This window comes from Pelobates fuscus, chromosome 2 (genome assembly GCF_036172605.1).
Source record: "Pelobates fuscus isolate aPelFus1 chromosome 2, aPelFus1.pri, whole genome shotgun sequence".
Classification (NCBI taxonomy): domain Eukaryota; kingdom Metazoa; phylum Chordata; class Amphibia; order Anura; family Pelobatidae; genus Pelobates; species Pelobates fuscus.
In genome coordinates this window covers 161,431,450-161,452,889 of record NC_086318.1, presented here as the reverse complement: position 1 = coordinate 161,452,889, position 21,440 = coordinate 161,431,450, and the positions used below count along the sequence as shown (strand labels likewise).

The window sequence follows — 21,440 nt, the reverse complement described above, 5'->3', positions numbered from 1 at the left end:
GGTTGTAATTAGCTTTGCTAAGTATCTTCATTTCTTATAGCCCATCTGACCCTCTGGGCCTGATGTGGCCACCTTAGGACAATTTATGGTTACTTTGGCTATTGCTCTGAGAATGTTAATGCATTATCCAGACCTTTCAATTAACCAATTCCAATGTATGTGTATTTTCTCTCAAGTGAAATAGGTTTTAACAAAAGAAAAAAGTACAATCAGCAAATTAGCTTACAGAAATAGCCCAAACACATCAAAGCCTCAAAGCAGTGCCTTCTTCACCTCTATTTTCTATTGCCCCTAACTTGTTTATTATCTGTTTTATATTCTCATTGTGACATTGTAAATCCATGACAATGACAATAATATTATTGCTAATAAATGCCAATAAATAAAATATATGCGGTTTTAGGTCTTACAATTACTCATAATTTTATAAGTATGACAAAATTGAATTTTATTATGTAAAAGAATAAAGATAACACAATCATTTTCTGTGCACACCTACACAATGCTCATGTTTCCAAGACTGTTTTATTTCCTACAGCTAATGTAATTAGTGAAGTATAAATAAAAATTGACATCACTACTTTTTATGTGGGTGAAATGTATTTCCTTGTGGATCTACATGCTAAACAGTGAAAGACTATGTATTGAAAGCTTTCAAAATGAATGTAAAAAGCTAGTTGGAAGCAATTTCCGAATCAGCAGAATTAGAGTTTAATTTACAAATCTGCAAATTTTGCAAGTTAGTTTTCCAGCTACATAAAATGACTATTTAGTGAATAAACCCCTCCTCTGCATTATGCAGAACACAATAATCTTTATTATTAGATTCTTTGATGCATTTAGGAATAAGTAAATGTTTTGACAATTGTGTATTACTAATATATGAGCAACACTGTGTAATATTGTTCAATAAATTAAATTGAAACTAATTTCTCAAGAATTTACGCCACTGCATAAAACATTGAAAATCACACGTTACTATTTTTTTTGTGAAGATTTGCTAAAAATTAAAATATTGTATTTATTTTCTTTATTAGGAACCACAGTTCCAGCTTTATTGAACAGTACATCTAATCAACTTTACTTACACTTTCACTCTGACATCAGTGTGGCTGCAGCTGGGTTCCATCTGGAATATAAAAGTAAGGTTAAACAGTTATATTGAAAAAAAATGTAATATTCATACAGTGAATTTGGAAAAATGTATTACTTTAGACAAAAATGTGCAATAACCAGACCAAATTGAAAAACAAAAACATGTATGATAAATTATTGCCTTTTGAGATTTAACCACCCTATAATTTTGTGTAATGTAGAATAGTATTCTGTTGTGCTTAATAGTGAACGAATATCGTACCTAGTTAATATTATTTGCAAGATTTTTTTTAACTATACACCTACTTAAAGACTATATGTAGACTATAGACTAGACTAGACTATAGTTAAAATATGTGATATTTCTGAGCAAAGTACATGTTGAAAGATACTCTATTGGTTTTTCATTTTTCACTTTGTCCCTGAAGAGCACACATTTTTGCTTTAATGTAACATCTATAAAATGCACTCAAATTGATGTTTGTTTGCTCATTCAAATTTCCACTGTCTCATAGAACAGTTAACTATATAAATGCAGTGCATTGAAGACAATAATTCACAAACAAGCATTTTTTGCTTTAGGGCAATCTGCGTATATAGCTTTTTTTGTCATTTTCTTGTCAATCAACTATGACTATTTGATTCTTATTGTTTATTTCTAATGTTGCCTGTCTTGTAGAATATACACGCTATTTATTTGATAGTTCAGGATTTTTAATAAAATTTAAATCCATATTTATTTTTATTAGAAGTATACTACTGTGTTTTGTTTTTCAATTACAGCATTTCACCTACAGCAACTCATCAACCAAGAATAATTTTCATTTTTTTTAATGCAACCTTCTTGTTACAATAGCAGCAGCATTATAGGAGCTGGCAAAGAATTATAGCTCATTCATTTAATTTGTGTGAAATAAACATTTTTCGAAAAGAAAAAGTGTTAACCTTTTCAGAGTGAATGGGGGTCTGCAAGAACAGTTTGATTAATGAGTTGACAAAGGTCAAATTAACAAACCATTCTAGTATTTTATTATGGAAGAAATGTATCAGTTTGTAAAAGAGAATGAAAAAGTTCATCTTTGACCTTTAGAAATTAATTGTAATCATTTTAAACCTGCGGTAAACTATATCCAACTGGGAAGGTAATAAGGCTGATCTCTCCATGGTTGGTGTGCAGTGTTGCCATGAATTCTTCCAACCTCTTGCCCTACTATACTTATTGAGAATATATTAAAAATTCTTAAAGTACCAATCATTATCATGGTGGCTCTTGCTGCAATCTTTCAATTGAAAAACTAGAAAGCCCCAGGCCTAGACTGGTCACCAGTGTGTATTAGAAGAAATTCAGTGATGACTCACTGCAGTCCATGCACTGCCCCACACTATTAACACAAGGAAATACCCTCACCCTCCCCCCTCCAAGGTGTTACAAATGTCAATTTTAGTAATTCATTAAGATATTAATGATCAGATGTGTATACAAAAGTATTCCCTTGGCACCTATGCATAAGGTAGCCAATGGGAAAAGCCCAGAGTAAAACTCTAATAGCCACAAAAATATTGCAAAACTATTTATTAAAGGATCAATTTGTTTTCCTGACACTATAGTGCCCTGAGGGTGCCCCCACCCTCAGGGTTCCCCTCCCGTGGCACTGGAGGGGTTAAAACCCCTTCAGCCACTAACCTTATTCCAGTGCAGGCGCTGGTGACCTCTCCTCCCTGTCCGACGTCAGCTCCCCCATTCGACATCACTGGAGCCACGCACACATTCAAAGTGTCCATAGGAAAGCATTTCTCGATCCTTTCCTATGGATGATCTGCGCTATGGAGGCAAAATTCGCCTCCAGCGTCGCAGATGCGCCTCTAGTGGCTGTCCGGAAGACAGCCACTAAAGACTGGATTAACCCCAAATGTAAACATAACTGTTTCTCTGAAATGGTTATGTTTACATGTGAAGGGTTAAAACCGGAGTGACCTAGCACCCAGACCACTTCATGGAGCTGAAGTGGTCTGGGTGACTATAGTGTCCCTTTAATACTTATACACCAATAGCTATTAGAGAGAGAACAAACTCGAAGGTAACAGCTGAACATAAAAGTGGACAGTAGTCAAATGTTCCGGCAGGTAAACAGATCAAAAGGGAAGGGCAGGGAATGTCAGGTATACTTGATCAGTGAAATAAATACAATAAAAAAGGCTGCGCACAAATATAAAATCCAATGGTTAAACAAAAAAGGAGAGAATAAGTCCAGCTAATATGTCCTTACAAGTGTCCTTGGTTGTTGAGGTCTTCTACTTGTGTAGTGGTATCACTTAATATGAAAGATAAAAAGGAACAAGGAACAACCAATGGTGTAGTACGTAAAATTCAGATATAGACGTGAAAAATAATAGTATAAAACTCACATTTACCAGAGCTAATGTCCAGCTCTGGAGTGAAGTGCGTACAGCGGTTTAATCCCCGCTTATGGGATATAAAGCAGGTTCCTCTCCGTGAGTGGTTTTCAATTCTCGGGATAAAAAGAAGAAACAGCCAATAGTGCTCACTGTATGGCAATATAAATAAGAATAATAAAAAAATGTACTTACAAAATAAGAGCAGACACACTGCTCTTTGATGACAGCTTGGGTGGATTGATCCCCACCTAAGGATTTCTTTGGGTATAGGAAACTTCCAGGAGTATTCAAGGTTTCTTATAAAACCAGTAAAAAATGATAAAAATAACAATAAAAAGCCAGGGTAAAAAAGAAAATTTCTTCTTTTTTACCCTGGCTTTTTATTGTTATTTTTATCATTTTTTACTGGTTTTATAAGAAACCTTGAATACTCCTGGAAGTTTCCTGTACCCAAAGAAATCCTTAGGTGGGGATCAATCCACCCAAGCTGTCATCAAAGAGCAGTGTGTCTGCTCTTATTTTGTAAGTACATTTTTTTTATTATTCTTATTTATATTGCCATACAGTGAGCACTATTGGCTGTTTCTTCTTTTTATCCCGAGAATTGAAAACCACTCACGGAGAGGAACCTGCTTTATATCCCATAAGCGGGGATTAAACCGCTGTACGCACTTCACTCCAGAGCTGGACATTAGCTCTGGTAAATGTGAGTTTTATACTATTATTTTTCACGTCTATATCTGAATTTTACGTACTACACCATTGGTTGTTCCTTGTTCCTTTTTATCTTTCATATTAAGTGATACCACTACACAAGTAGAAGACCTCAACAACCAAGGACACTTGTAAGGACATAATAGCTGGACTTATTCTCTCCTTTTTTGTTTAACCATTGGATTTTATATTTGTGCGCAGCCTTTTTTATTGTATTTATTTATCTTGTTTAAAGGGTCTGAGGGATTCCCTTTTTTTAAGGTTGCTGCCAAAAAGTTATCTAGCGCTGTCTTATTCTTTTTATACTTGATCAGTGGTATCATGTTAGTGTATGTAAAAGCCAAACACATATCTTGATTTTCTTAATATTTTTACTTTTTTAATGCAATATGTTGAGATTGCAGATTATAATCATATAATTACCAGATCCAGACAGTAACAGAATAGTTGAAACCATGTACCGCATCTGAGAAAATATCATATGCTATATATGAATGACAGATGCAAAAAATAAAGTGCAGTTCAACATGTAGATATACAGTATCTCACAAAAGTGAGTACACCCCTCACATTTTTGTAAATATGTTATTATATCTTTTCATGTGACAACACTGAAGAAATAGCAATCTGCCACAATGTAAAGTAGTAAGTTTACAGCCTGTATAACGGTGTAAATTACCTGTCCCCTCAAAATAACTCAACACATAGCCATTAATGTCTAAACCGGGCCCAAAGTGTCAACATTTTGTGTGGCCACCATTATTTTCCAGCACTGCCTTATCCCTCATGGACATGGAGTTCACCAGAGCTTCACAGGTTGCCACTAGAGTCCTCTTACACTCCTCCATGACAACATCACACAGCTGGTGGATGTTAGAGACCTTGGGCTCCCCAACCTTCCATTTGATGATGACCCACAGATGCTCAATAGGGTTTAGGCCTGAAAACATGCATGGCCAGTCCATCACCTTTACCTTCAGCTTCTTTAGCAAGGCAGTGGTTGTCTTGGAGGTGTGTTTGGGGTTGTTATCATGTTGGAATACTGCCCTGTGGCCCAGTCTCTGAAGGGAAGGGATCATGTTATGCTTCAGTATGTCACAGTACATGTTGGCATTCATGGTTCCCTCATTGAACTGTAGCTCCCCAGTGCCGGCAGCACTCATGCAGTCCCAGACCATAACACTCCCACCACCATGCTTGATTGTAGGCAAGACACACTGGGTGTACTCACTTTTGTGAGATACTGTAAATAAACATAATAAGATGGAGGAGGATGAAGTTGTTATTTGATTGCTATGAGATTGTCTATGATATGCATTGTGATATTTCATTTCTAATAATCTTTAGTTTAAGTCATATAGACTTAAGTCATATTATATTACAAATATAATTATACATGTACCATTTGTGTTACACATGTAATCATATCAAAAGACTATAAATACAAGAGCTGTGGTGAGCCGTCTTACTTATTAGGAGAGATACAGTTGAATGTTATTGTACTGTCGGGATTACATAAGTCACATCTGTACATCGGTTCAAATAAAAGTGACAGCATTTTTACAGTATTATTCTTAGAGAGTTGGAGGTGGTAGATTTTCAGGATGTAACTTAAAGGGGCACTTTAAGCACCAAAACTAGTTTAGCTAAATTAAGTTGTTTTGGTGTAGAGTTCATGACCCTGCAGCCTCACCGCACATATCTCTGTCATTTAGGAGTTAAATCATGTTGTTTATTCAGCCCTAACCACGTTTTCCCTAGTTGAGACTCATGTAGCTTCTCTGAGAAAGAGTCTAAATTTTCTGCTTCCCTTATTATACAGTGTATTTAACTGTGAAATTCTTATCTCATGTTCTGTCCATAACCTAAAAGAGCCTGCAATCGCTTCCATTGTGTAATTAAAGACAGTTCAATTGACAGAGCAGGAGATAAGAACGTCTAAATTAAACACACTGTGTTGTAAGATCTGATTGAAAATAAAACAATTTTTTTTCTTATAGAATGTGTGAGTCATAGCCAAGGCAGGTGTGTGCATAAATCAGAAACAAAGTGATTTAACTCATACATTTCCGAGAACTGAACAGTAAGACTGCAGGACCATTATATATGCACCAAAACTGCGTATTTAAGCTGGAGGTTTTTTTTTTTGTGTGCTTAGAGTGTCCCTTTATAAATGCTTTTCAATGATATACAATGTTAATAGTTTGTTTCCAGTTATATTAAAACACCAGTAGGGTTATGGCCCTCAAGAACTGAGCTTAATTGCTGAGAGCTATATCATTAACATAATATCATTAATGCATTTTTAATGCACACTTTTAATTAGATCAGTATTTTCATTTTATCCAACACATTTTAGAGCACATTATATAATTATTATGTTTTAAATTGCTACAAAGTAATCTACCAATTTCTCAAGAAAATATTTTTTTATGGAATTAGGGCTCTGGTTAACATCCGTGTCTTTTGTAGAGTTATTCACCAAAGTCATAAGAATTTGAAGAGAATTGTGACCAACACTTTTAAATTCAATCTGAGCTAATAATAATGGTAATGCAAATATCTGAAGAAAGAAAAGAGGAGGGTCGATGGAGAGACAATATATCAGTGGGTTGTAGAATGTAACAACATGTTGTGATATAAATGCTCAGGCATTTTCACAAAAGTTTAGACCAAATATCTTGAAATGCATTTGCATATTTATTATTCTTATATAAGCCCCCCTCCATCCTTCTTTGATGTTCTAGCTGGTTTACAATTTCTGGCCAGATTGACGTAATGGAGACTTTCCATTTTCTGGTTGGAATTATTTTAATTATCATAAGTACATGAATTAAGAGAAAGTTGTGCTCTGAAGTACAATGTGGAATATGTATGTGATATTTTAATGTGTTTAAACTGTTTTGTGCACAATATTGAGAATATTACTCCTCTTAGGCTCTAAAAGACCTTCACACTCCCACCACATGTTATAAATCGTACCGTCATGTTTTAAACGTCTCCAACACATGGTAGAGTAATTGCACTTTCATTTGTTTTTATTTTATCTAGGGTTAGATACCATCTATGCATGATCTTAAAAAAATATTCAGTACATGGCCTTCGTTACCTGCATGAAAACTTCCTCCCAATTATTCATATAAAAGAATTTTCCCATTTCAGTTTCCCATTTCTTGACTATACAAGTGAATTTCAAATTTAAGGTTGTAGTAGTCAAACTGGAAGCATAGCAGCATTTTTCCAGGTCAGCTATTTTGATTTTAATTTTAAATTCACTTTCATAGTATTCACTAAAGTGAGAATTCAAGTGAAATCCCAATAAATTTTCAAATTTAAGGCTAAAGTAGTCTAATTGGAAGCATAGGTGACTAAGAGAATGTTTCCAATTCAGCTATATTGATCTCAAATTTGTAAATACTTTTAATTCTCACTTTAGTGAATAACCTTTTTTGAATTCTATTTGAATTCTCACTGTAGTGAATAACTCTATTAGTGTAATGTATTAGGGTAGAGTAGGGGTTAAGGGAGAACTTTTCTATAAGGGCACCACTGAACAGCATGTATACTATATACCCACATGTGAATTCGCAAGAAATAAATGAAAATGAAACAATATAACAATTGCAGTACAAGTGTTACTGTCTAACTTATAAATGTGTATGTCTAAGTAACTAATTACTTTACAAGCTGAACAAAGCCCTTAATTTATTTCATGTACTGAATTTTGGTCTAAAACAAAGATTATCAAAAATGCTTGTAAATGCTAATTGACACAGTTGTTGTTCACAGCCTTAGATTTAAAATATACTTTGTTAAGATAGTAAAACATGTAATTTTGCGAGTAGTGTGAGGAAAGGGAGGGAATGGGGGGTGGGGGCAGAGGGGGTGGTGGAGAATATATAGCATTAAAGGAACACTTTATTGTTAGGAATTCAAAGATCCTAACACCAATTGTTCCTCAGCCACCCCCACACCACCAGCGATGTAAAGGGTTAAATAACCATTTATTCACTTATCCAACTCCACAGCCAATGTCCCTCAGCAATGCCTCTTGCTCCATCTCCAGCCAACAGGGGGGACCTAATGTGCATGCATAGTGAGTGCCATGCATGCATTAGGCCTTCTCCATAGAATGCATTGCCTCAATGATTTCCTATGGGGTTTCTCTAGAAAAATAGAAACATAGAATGTGATGGCAGGTAACAACAATTCTAACCCATCTAGTCTGCCAAATGTAAAAAAATACTTATATCTAGGATAGCCTTATGCCTATCCCACGCATGCTTAAACTCCCTCACTGTGTTAACCTCTACTACTTCAGCTGGAGGGCTGTTCCATGCATCCACTAACCTCTCAGTAAAGTAATACTTCCTGATATTATTTTTAAACCTTTGCCCCTCTAATTTAAGACTATGTCCTCTTGTTGTGGTAGTTTTCCTTCCTTAAAATATACTCTCCTACTTTGTTGTTTTGAATCCCTTTGTCTCTGGTTGATTCCCTTCTATCATATCACCCCTGTCTAGTCTTTCCTCCAAGCTATACATGTTAAGATTTTTTAACCTTTCCTAGTATGTTTTGTCCTGCAATCCATGAACTAGTTTTGTAGCCCTTCTCTGAACTTTCTCCAAAGTATCAATATCCTTCTGAAGATATGATCTCTAGTACTGCTTACAATACTCCAAGTGAGGTCTCACCAGTGCTCTGTACTATGGCATGAGCACCACCCTCTTTCTACTGCTAATACCTCACCCTATACAACAAAGCATTCTGCTAGCATTTCCTGCTGCTCTATTACATTGCCTGTCTACCTTTAAGTCATCTGAAATAATTACCCCAAAATCCCTTTTCTCAGATGTTGAGGTTAGGGCTGTATCAAATATTCCACACTCTGCTATTGGGTTTTTACGTCCAAGATCTTGCACTTATCCACATTAGTTGTCAGTTGCCACAACTTTGACCATTTTTCTAGTTTACCTAAATCATTTGCCATTCTGTTTATCTCTCCTGGAACATCAACTATGTTGAAAATGTTTGTATCATCAGCAAAAAAGACATACCTCGCCATCAAGACCTTCTGCAATATCATTAATAAAATGATTGAAGAGAATGGGTCCAAATACAGATCCCTGAGGTACCTCATTGGCAAAAGAGACCTTGCTTCGAATATACTCCATTGACTACAACCCTCTGTTGCCTGTCACTCAGTCACTGCCTAACTTATTCAGCAATATTGAACTCAAGGGTTGCATTTTATTGATAAGCCTTCTATGTGCAAAAGTGTCAAAAGCCTTACTGAACACTAGGTAAGCAATATCTACTACACCACATTGATGTATTATTTTAGTTACCCAATAAAAAAAACCTAATAAGATGAGTTTGTCATTATCTCCCTGAAATAAACCCATGTTGCCTCTGATCTTGAAATCCATGTGATTTGAGATGATCAACAATCCTATTTTTATATATATATATATATAATTCTTTATTTTTGTTTTGCACAGATAACAAACCAGCTTGTCTTGCCACAACAGCTCTGACAAGCATAATAATGACAGATGCATAAGATGTTAGTATGGCATGCAAACAGCACAATTTTTGGTAATTATGATGTCCAATTTTACTTAGCTAGTCAGCGAGATGTGAAGGTGAACTAGACTACTGGTCAGTTGAACCTAACATAGGCTAGGACAATGCACACCATATGCCTGCTTACATCTCTTAAAAACAAGTAAACATGGTGTTCTTAAATATACATTATAATAATTGATAAACGGGTTAGTTAAGCAAGCTAGAGAGATGACCACTGGGTCTAAGTATAACAAGATATTGCAGCACCAGTAAAATTAAAAGAAAAGAAAATCAGAGCATATCAACAATAGTGAGTTGCATAACATTAATGATAAAGAGAATGGCATCCATCAAAATCAGAGCTGAGACTTGCTCAGGTAGTGGCCTGTTGTCACATGAGCTGACTCCTATGAGTGGAAGCATTATAAGTCCATGAGCCTTACATAAGAGAGGTACCTATGTTGGGCTCTCTTCTAGCTCCAGGCCAGTATGAGGATCCGCATCTTAGGACCACAGACTTGAGTTCTTCCAAAGACCAAGTCTTTTCTCCAGGGGGAGTAGCTGGAGGATCATGGTGGTTACCACTGCTTTTTGTGGGCAATCATCCAACTTCGTGGGCAAGGTGAAGGAGTCATCCCTCAATAGGTCCTTGACCCAGGTAGGCCAGTAACAGGGTGGTTAGTTGCTTGCAAGGATGTATTGGTTCGAGAGGGCCTTCCTGTTTACGGCAGTGCTCCTCTCTCATCTCCCTCCTGTTTGGGTGGAGTGGGTTGGGAGCGATTGTTCAGCTTTGCCCAAAAGTACTGAAAATGCTCATCGAGCCTCAGGAGGAAGTAGTTGACGGGGTCCATTAGTCCTCTGAGTCGGATCCATGCTAAGTATGTTGATGGGACAGGCATCTGCCATCTTGTACATTCCAGGTACAGCAAGATTGTAACTTGGTGCAGTTTGGAGATACTGTTGAAATTGTGTAGACCTGGTGGTGACTGAATAACCCCCGCTGGCCAAGAGGGGGAGAAACGGGGTGCAGCCTCACACAAACAGTCCAAAGCCAGGAAATTGGCCGTATCTCCCCTCGTGGGATACACCATGCGCATAGACAGCAGTAGCGTTTTCAGGCTGCCGGCTAAGAAGTGCGGCTCCAAAGTTGCACCAGAGGGCTCCCCAGCAGTTAGGTTTAGGTAAGTAGTTGCTAGTGTTGTTCTTGGGGATGCTACCTCTTTATAATATCGTAAGTTAATTAAGTTGTATGAGGAGCTCACATCAAACATGTCTGTCGGGTATGCTGGTTAGGCCCACCCCCAACAATCCTATCTTTTAAAATGGTTTAAATTAGTTTCCCCACTACTGAAGTAAAGCTTACAGGCCTATAGCTGCCTGACTCCTCCCTTCTAACTTACTTGTGAATTGGCACAACATTTTCTAATTTCCAATCTTCTGGAACTACTCCCATTGATAATGATTGGTTAAATAGATCAGTTAACGGTGTTGCTAGTATACCACTAAGTTCTTATAGTAAATCTAGGTGTATCCCATTAAGCCCCATATACTTATTTGTCTTTACTTTAGACAGCTGTGCAATGTACACTAGAAGAACTGACTCTTACAGGAAAGAGAGTGGTTCCACCTTTTTCTACTTCCTTATACCTGTATACTTAGAGGACCTGTGAGGGAGCCCTATCCTTAAAGTGTACTGCCTTTATTTAAGTTTTCAAGCACTGATCCTTCTCTACACTTTTCACTTGGAAAAACTTAATTAATTTTGGAGCGCTCTTTGAAAAAAATTGAAAGATTTTAAGTAAAATACTACTTAGAGTTTGTATGTTTTTTTTCTCACTGCTGACAACACTCTAAATGTGATACCCTTAGACACACACAAAACATATACAGAAAAAATATGTTTATATATATATATATATATATATATATATATATATATATATGTATATATATATATATATATATATATGTATAAAATATATATTTATATATATAATAATTTATATATATATATATATATATATATATAAAGAACAGTCCAAAAAGAGTCCAGTAAAACCTTAAGATGAGAGACAATCACAGTTCTATCTGAGGTAGAGACGTCCATGGAGTAGTGGGATCAAGTTATTATGTTATGTAACATAAAAAACAACAATAGTGCTCACTGTGATAAAACTAGGAGACTGTATAAAAATACCAAATGGTTACTCACATTTAATTGGGCAGATGCACTACTCAATGATAGGGCGTAAGTGGTATAATCCCTACCAAGGATGCTTTGAAGTGGTATCTCTCTGGAACAAGTAAAACTCAGATGCCAGGTGGTAAAACAATAAAAATGGTAAAAAAAATATAAAATGGCTAACTCACTACAAAGAAAGTGGCCAAAATACCTTTATTAGAATACAGTTAGTTAAAATTTCCACAGTGCGTTTCTCCCCTTAGGGCTTTCTCAAGTGGATAAACTCGATGACCAAGTCCGGTTTCTCCAGCACGTGGCATTCGGCCATATGACTGCGTCCACACTAGGAGAGCCCTTAATCTGCAGTTTGCTTTGTAGTTAATGAGCCAGAGGGGTGCTCGGAGTTCGGTAGTTTAATCTACCGAATGAGAAAATCAAAGTTAGTGAAACAAAACAAAAAAAAAGTGTAGTTTCTTCACACACACTTGCTACAGCTACTTTCTGTCCTTTTTTGGGGGGGCAATAGGATTGATATTTTGTCACCCTTTACTGCCCACTTCCTAGTTTAAATATTTCCTAGCAAAACCTCTGAACTGCTCATTGAGACCATTCATTCCCCTTTGAGAAAGATGCAAAACATATTTTTGTACAGTTAATTTCTATTTCAAATAGAGAAACAAAGCCAAATCCTTGCTCCCGACACCATTCACCAAGCCAAAGTTAAAGTCCCTAATATGCATCCACCTATGATTCTAAGTAGTATGCACAGTCAGAACTTCAGAGAACGACAATGTGGTCACAACCTGCCGTATATCATTGGCAAGATTCTAAAAACCTAATTTACCTCTGAAACTTCATTGCAAGCCAAGACATTTGTCCCTAATGGACAAGAACATCCAACAATATTTAAACATTTTCTCCTGTCTCTGTGAGCAGTAGCTCCAGGAGGACATCTCACAAAGTCACTATTGTCCACCTCCACAACTCTTATGATAGAATGCCCCAACAACTGTTTTCTATCAGTCCTCACCTTGTCTGTTTTGCCATTGGCTGCACTCTTGCACACCTTTCTCTAACTCGGTTCCTAATTCTGTCTCATACCACCACTACACTCTGAAAGTGATGAAAATTAATTACGTAGATAAATGTGCGACATATCTTTTATCCACAACTCTTAGTCTACCAGATCCTACTGTAATCAATCTGCCAGTGTGAGGATGTCTAGCATCGTTTCATAGATTCAAGCTCCATGACATCCCGGGAAGTGCCTCTAGTGCCTGTCCTAAACCTGTTTACATTGTAGGATTAAAGGGGACTAGAAAAGATGGTGGTGCAAATGGTAGATCCCCAGTTGGCAATGCATTGTGGGCAGTGGCGGATCCAGAGCCTGATCTCGGGAGGGGCACTTGTAGATTATTTAAATAAATAATCCAGACACAATAACCACTACAGCTCAGTGTAGTGGTTATAGTGCCAATAATGCCAAGACCCCCTCCCAGAGTAAGTAGTCAAACTGTTTAAGAACTGTTTGACAACTTACCTGAGGTCCTCTGGGAAATGGGGCTGTTGTAGGGCAGAGGAGCAGTGGTATGTGTGAGTGGTGCAATGTGTGAGGGGTGCAGTGTGTGTGTGTGTGAGGGGGACAGTGTATTAGCAGTGTGTGTGTGAAGGTTGCAGTGTGTACGTGAGGGCGGCAGTATATGTCAGGGGTGCAGTGTGTGTGTGGATCAGTATGTGTGTGTGACAGTTACAGTGTGTGTGTGTATTGCAGTGTATTTGTGGGGCAATGTATGTGTGTGGGGGCAATGTGTTTATGGGGGCAGTGTGTGTTTGTAGGGGCAATGTATGTGTATATGGGGGCAATGTGTTTATGGGGGGCAGGGGCAATGTGTGTATATGGGGGCAGGGGCAATGTGTGTGGATATGGGGGGCAGGGGCAATGTGTGTGTGTGTGTGTGTATGGGGGCAGGGGCAATGTGTGTGTGTGTATGGGGGGCAGGGGCAATGTGTGTGCGTATGGGGGGCAGGGGCAATGTGTGTGCGTATGGGGGGCAGGGGCAATGTGTGTGCGTATGGGGGGCAGGGGCAATGTGTGTGCGTATGGGGGGCAGGGGCAATGTGTGTGCGTATGGGGGGCAGGGGCAATGTGTGTGCGTATGGGGGGCAGGAGCAATGTGTGTGCGTATGGGGGGCAGGGGCAATGTGTGTGCGTATGGGGGGCAGGGGCAATGTGTGTGTGTATGGGGGGCAGGGGCAGTGTGTGTGTGTATGGGGGGCAGGGGCAATGTGTGTATGGGGGGCAGGGGCAATGTGTGTATGGGGGGCAGGGGCAATGTGTGTGTGTGTATGGGGGGCAGGGGCAATGTGTGTGTGTATGGGGGGCAGGGGCAATGTGTGTGTGTATGGGGGGCAGGGGCAATGTGTGTTTATATGGGGGGCAGGGGCAATGTGTGTGTGTATGGGGGGCAGGGGCAATGTGTGTGTGTATGGGGGGCAGGGGCAATGTGTGTATGTGTGATAAGAAGGATTTTTTTTTTCATGTGTGTGTGTTTTTTTTTATTTATTTAATTAAATAAATGTTATGTCCCCCCTCCCTTCTTACCTTTACTGGGAGGAGGGGGGACGTCTTTCGTTCCCTGGTGGTCCCAGTGGGGTTCATTGGTGGTCCCAGTGGTAGAACTGAACTCTAGCCCGCTCTCCAGGGCTAGAGTTCACTCTCGCGAGATTTGGAGCGTTGCCGTGGTAACCGCGGCAACGCTCCAAATCTCGCGAGAGGAGGACCCGGAGGAGCTGCTGGTAACAGCTCCCGGGTCCTCTCTCCCTCCCCTGACGGTCGGCTGTCAGTAATGTGCCTGCGGACCGGGGAGGGAGATCACTGATCTCCCTCCCCGGTCTGCAGGCACAATGCAGGGCTGGCACTTGGGCAATGTCAGCCCTGCATTAGCCGGGAGGGGAGAATCTCGGGGGGGGCAATTGCCCCGTTGCCCCCCCCTGGATCCGCCACTGATTGTGGGAGTTGTACATCAGATGTGGATCTACCTTTTGGCCCACTTATGATGGGGGGGGCAAAATATTCTTGCACCAGGGCCCTCTCTATGTTAGTTGGGGAGGCAGAAGGGGAGATATAGGCTTCACCTTGCAAGCATGCTCCAAGCACTGCTTGCACAGGAGAAGTTCATTACGCCTGTCACCAGCTCGACATGTAATGCAAATACTTCTGCTTTTCAACAATGATTCCAAAATTTGTCATAATATTTTTGTAATTCATCTTTACTTTACCTTTTTTCTCAATCACTTTAACTTCATTAAACAGAAAAAGTGTGGATGGGTAGATAGATAGATAGATAGTTTGTGTTTCATTTTATTTGCAAAATAAAGCAATGTTAGCAATATCTTGCTAATATCTTAATGTTACGTCCCTATTTTATATCATAAGAGGTCACATCTAGTGTCAGAAGCAATGGTCTGCATAGAGGATATAAGTATTTATGACTTGAAAGAACATTGGATGCTTTTGAAAAACTGAAAGCCTTTTGTAATGAGCTATTATAGCTATGATGACAGTTGTATGTGCTGAACAAGCATATTCACAGCCATTGCTGGAATATTAAAGAGGACGGTGTGAAGTAGATTAAAGATTTTAAAATGCTAGCTTTTTCTATAAGTCATCATAGGAGAGTTGGTAAATTTTTGTTTCTTAGTGACTTGAATTGTTTGTCTTTTGAGCTTATAAATAATAATGAAATATACTAGCTATATTTTTAACATATACTTAATTTAATTATTTATAAGCATCATCCTCGGTGTATTATTTTATAGCTGTTTATTATTTAAGGTGTGATATGTGTGACTATTGTGTTAGTGTGTGACTGTGTGTGTGATATGCTAGTTTTAACTAATACATCTGTCATTTTGTTTTTCCCAATTCTCTTCATCTGATTTAGCTGTTGGTCTCACTGCCTGTCCAGAACCATTAGTGCCAATGAATGGTATCAAAATTGGAGATCGATACATGGTTAATGATGTGGTTTCTTTCCAATGTGAACCTGGGTACACATTGCAGGTACTTTGTATTCTACAATTATTTTAATACCCCATAATGATAAATTGATATATGTCACTTTTATGAACTTGTTTGTCTCTCTGTGCATGGTGTGTTTTGACTATTAGACCAATTAGTGGCCATTTCATAATGTCTACATTAGGAGTGCATTTCTTAAACTAAGACATACTAAAATGTAATATTTTCATACATATTTTGATGCATATATTCTTAATAAATGCAATTTAGTATCTCCAAAGATGAAGTTAGCTTACATAGGGCAATATTGTCTGTGTAAATAGGCCATTCAAATGAATGAAATGCACACACAAGGGTAAAATGCAAAAGGCGCCTCTCACATCAAGAGTTCAGGTTACGCTTTTATCTTAAACATTCTTCACAATAAGCAGGACTCATGCATAAAAATAGAAAGGTGGACAGACAAGTGCAATAATTAAAATACATATATTACATATAATGCATTTACAATATAGAAGTAAAGACAGGCACATCAAAAAGTCATCCTGAGATGAAGGGAAGAACCTTTGCACCAGTGCAGATGGGAATCAGAAAGAAAAATCCCTCATCTAGATGCAGTATCAATCTAATCTCATAAAAGTAATATGACACAACCTGTGTGTTTCAGCTGTTATTACAGACTTCTTCAGGTACACAGTGTAGCTCCTTTGATAACAAAGGAGGAATTATTTCCTTACTGTTCAAACCATGCAACTTCCCTTAGATGTAGCAAATGCCTTTAACAATTATTTTGTTGGATGCTCCACTACCCTGATTGCCAAGCTAATAAATGACACACATCCTGAAACTACAAATGTGGATCAGGCCCCACTAAATTTGCAAAGACCCAATATATGCAAGTTCATTTTTAGACCTGTTAGTGTCATTAAGAAACACCTTAATAATCTAAAAATGAAAAACCAGTCTGGACCTGATCAAATCCCAGCAATGCTGTTGAAGCTCAGTGTGCCGGCAATTGCTAGACCTGTCACAACCCTAATTAATGAATCCTTGGTGTCTGGATACATACCCAAACTTTGGAGGACTGTAAGAGTAGTGCCTGTCCATAAAAGTGGTGACACTACTTTGGTTTCCAACTATCGCCCAATATCATTGCTCCCAGTATTATCAAAAATCTTAGAAAAATGCGTCCATACGCATTTATGTGAGTATTACCAAAAATCTAACTATCTGACACCTGATCAATAAGGCTTTCACCCGCATTACTCCACTACAACTGCCCTCTTAAAAGTTTGCAATGACATCCAAACTGGCATGGAACAAGGAGACCTAACTGGAGCTATTTTCCTTGATTTTGCAAAGGCCTTTGACACAGTAGACCACGACATTCTACTGCACAAACTCAAAAACTCAGGTATTGGTGATTGTCCGCTAACCTTGTTTCCATCATATGCATCGGATCGCTCCCAATATGTATCCATTTCTGACAGCAACTCCCTCCCTGTCCCAGTCATGTGTAGTGTTCCCCAAGGTTCCATTCTCAGCTCCTGACTATTCACAGTATTTATAAATGATCTGCCTAATGTCTGCAATCCTAAAATGTACACATGTATGCAGACGACACAGTAATCTATGCAAGCAAATCCGATCTACTGCAGCTTGAGGCTGTGCTCCAAGACCAGTTTACAGAGGTAGAAAAGTGGATCACAAAAAGCAAACTCTTCCTAAACACTGTCAAAACTGTTACAATCGTCCTAAATGACACAAATTTCACAATTCCCACGTATCCATCAAAACGAATTCAAATAGCACACTGGCCACAGTCCACTCTTTCACATACTTGGGTATGTTGTTAGAACCCAATCTATCTTTTGGCCTTCACATTGAAAAACTTGCATCTAAACTTTATCCAAAACTAGGTGCCCTGTACAGAAACAAATCCTGCCTAAGCCCTACAGTAAAGGAAAAGATTGAACAGCAAATGCTGATGCCAATCATTGATTATAGGGATGTAGTATATGCACCTGCACCGCAAACCCGCCTTAATAAACTCAATACATTGTATAACTCATTCTGTGCTACAATGTAATTACATGACCCACCATTGGGACATGCTAAAATAACTAAACTGGTTGTCGCTGGAATCCAGATGCACCCTTCGTCTTTCCAGCCCTGTGTTTAAGAGCTTTTCTGGGAAGCTCCCACCCTACCTAAGCAGAATGTTCTCCCTGGCTTTTCCCACCTCCTATAACCTCCGAACCAGTACCAGCACTTTATTTAGTCTACCTCAATACAAAAAGAAAGCAGCCCAATCCTCCTTATCCTACAGAGCACCGCAATTATAGAACGACCTCCGGCACACTTCCAAATCCTCCCCAAGCCTAAAGTTCTTTACATTCTCTACATACCTCAAACAGAATGCACCTGTCATGATTGATTATATATTTCCTACCTGTTCTATGTTACATTTTGTATATATTGTGTATTAATATTGTTTTTGTATTTTATTGTACCCTGTTGTATCAATGCAATGTTTTGTGAACTCAGGATACTTGAAAACGAGAGAAAGCTCAATGTATCTTTCCTGGTAAAATATTTTATAAATAAATCTGTTTAAAAATCCTTTCAGCGCTTTTGCACAGCCATGAGCCAATCCGCTAGTGCCTACTCACTTGTGCTGAATGTCTTGCTGATGGCGTTCTATGCCTCATCTTTGCTTGAAATCCATTTTCTTGTGTGTGTGAGAGTCATGCCACGTCTTTTCCACTTCCGGTATGCATTCCACTGGATCAGCCCTGCTTTCCCTGTGCGGTTCACGCCATATCTAGATTAATAAGTCCTGAAATACATGCTCATAATGCATAAGAGGAAGACACAGAAAGAACAAAAATGTGTATTAAACGTCCCATAAGTTAAAAAAAAAAACATCCCATAAACTAACAAAATCCTTATAAAAACATAAAATTGGAATGAAAGAAGGGAATCCAAATAAAAATGTAGAAATGGAATTGGACCTTAGGCTAATTCACCAAAATGTAATCAATAAAATATAAGTTAAAAATAAAATATAAATATATATCAACATTAAGTAAAAAAAAGAAATTAATTTAAAAATGGATAAAAATAAATAATATATTATACACATAATAAACCAAATGAAAAATAGGAACACATATCAATTATGGAAACCCATAAACAACCTATAACAAAAAAGGATGGAGATCAATCCACCTCTGTGGCCAATGGACGGAGCTACACTGTGCCCCCTGAAGAAGTCTGTAATAACAGACAAAATGCGTAGGGCATGATTTATATTAATTTTATATTATTTGATTCTTTGTTTTTTGTTTTATTGCATTTGTTTATTTAATGCTGCATCCAGGTGAGGGGATTTCAATTTTGGTTCCCAAATGTTTCCCATCTGTAGTGGCTACAAAATTATTCCGTTCATCTCAGGATTACTTTTTGATGTGCCTGTCTTTATTTCTATATTGGAAGTGTAATGAATTAAAATTTGGATTATTTTTTTTAAATATTGCACTATTTTGTCCACTTTTCTATTTTTTGCACGAGTCTTGCTAATTGCAAAGAAAGTTCAAGATAATGGAGTAACCTTAGTGTTAAACAAAGATAAAAGTATTAACCTATGTGCATTTCTTATCAGCATAGCTTGGGGTGATTTGTATTTTTGTTATTAAATATAAACTGTTAATAATCTGCTTAATGTTATGTTAAAATATGACTAAATTATCGTAATAAATATGTCTTACATTATACAGAAACTCTTTTATATTTTGTTTAATGGCAAAAATCTATATTTACTATACACATAACATTTACATATTGTTGGGATTTTATATGTGTAAATATATATCAAGGGAGATGGTGACCCTGGTTGCAAGAGTTTTTTGGCACCCATATTGGCATTGTTTAATTAACCACTCCAATTTCACACTGAGGCTTTCTCTGTGTCCCTCACTGAGATCATCAGTGATGATAATCTCAGTCAATCCAATGCTTCTTCTTTGACATGCATTGGAGGGCATTCTGTGCATGTGTGGCATTTGCTGCACTGTGCCATTTAGCATCTCCTCACAGAGCATATCCACATTATACTATTGCTTCTCTATGGGAAGTGTTTGACATGTTGAACGTTAGTCCTGCAAAGAGTGCAGGATCATAATAATAACTACTAGAGGGGTATGTAGAAACAAATGTTAACACGTTTTACAAAATAGGCTGTGCTTGGGGTGTGGAATGTACCGGAACAGGTTATTTGCACCAAAACCACTACATTAAGCTGTCATACACAAGGAAGCATACACAACACATACAGGCACAAACTTACAGTGATACAGACACACACAGATACACATTTACAGAAACACATAAGAGACACACACTCACAGTCATGCATCACTATAATTGCACACTCTGAAAGCACATTCGCAGCCACACACACACAAATACACACTCAGTCAAACATTTAGAGACATGCACTTACATTCACGGCTACAATACAGCCTTTCTCTTCTCACACCCACCCTTTATGTTTCTCTACCAGTCCATATTGAGCATACCTGACAGTCCTGTCAACCTGGATGTTGCTTCATAGAGATGTGTAGATCCCTACACAAAATGAGGCATAGCAAAGGTGACAAAGTAGTGTCAATTGGTCAGAGGTCAATGCAAGCTGCAGCCTTTTGACGGTTGCCACCGTTGCTGATGCTGCTGATTCCACCTTTGCACTCATGACAGGGAGTGCTTTGCACCCTTCACATTACAAATGTAATATGAATATACATGTATACAGGTATATTACATTACAGTTGTGGATTCATCCATGCATTGATGCGTTCACAAGTGCTATAAGTTATCTTTACATAATCATATACTTACCCAGCATTACCATCATATATGAATGCCAATCCAACATCACCATGCTGATTAATCCCAAAAGATGTTTAATTAGACAAATGTCAAGGTCTGTGAAGGCTATATATCACAGTATTTATTATACAGTATAATAATAATGAAAAACTTCACACTTTTTTATTATTTTTATTTTTTTAGTAAACCATATAAGAATGTTTTAAATGCACCCAAACGTTCTTAATAAAAGTATCATGGACATAAAATGAAATAGAAACCACAAGTATTCAATGGGGTATTTCCAAATTACGTCTATAGTTTGGAGCCTTATTAGATTATTTTTGGCTACCCTTACATGAATCAACAGAAAAACACAATTCAGCAGGCGCATATTAATCAATGTTTAGGGGGTTCTGGCACTGTAATTGCCAAGACAATACAAAAATATCAGAGTGAGAAGAATCTCACAACATCATACAAATACAACCCCCATATAACACTGCCTGTTTAGGTACTCTGAGTTCATACTAATTGTACATAATTGCTATATATGTTTGAAAATAAGCTGTCATGTATGTTCCAAAATCCGAT

The 21,440-nt window shown here is 37.8% G+C and overlaps 1 protein-coding gene across 1 annotated transcript in view; it reads left to right on the top strand.

The window, feature by feature from the left end:
* CSMD1 (CUB and Sushi multiple domains 1) overlaps positions 1-21,440 on the top strand; it is a 1,854,468-nt gene that overhangs the window by 1,616,251 nt on the left and 216,777 nt on the right. The window contains exons 37-38 of the mRNA XM_063441118.1: positions 1,038-1,142; positions 15,901-16,019. Coding sequence (XP_063297188.1) covers positions 1,038-1,142; positions 15,901-16,019 — 224 coding nt within the window. The remainder of the gene's footprint in view (positions 1-1,037; positions 1,143-15,900; positions 16,020-21,440) is intronic.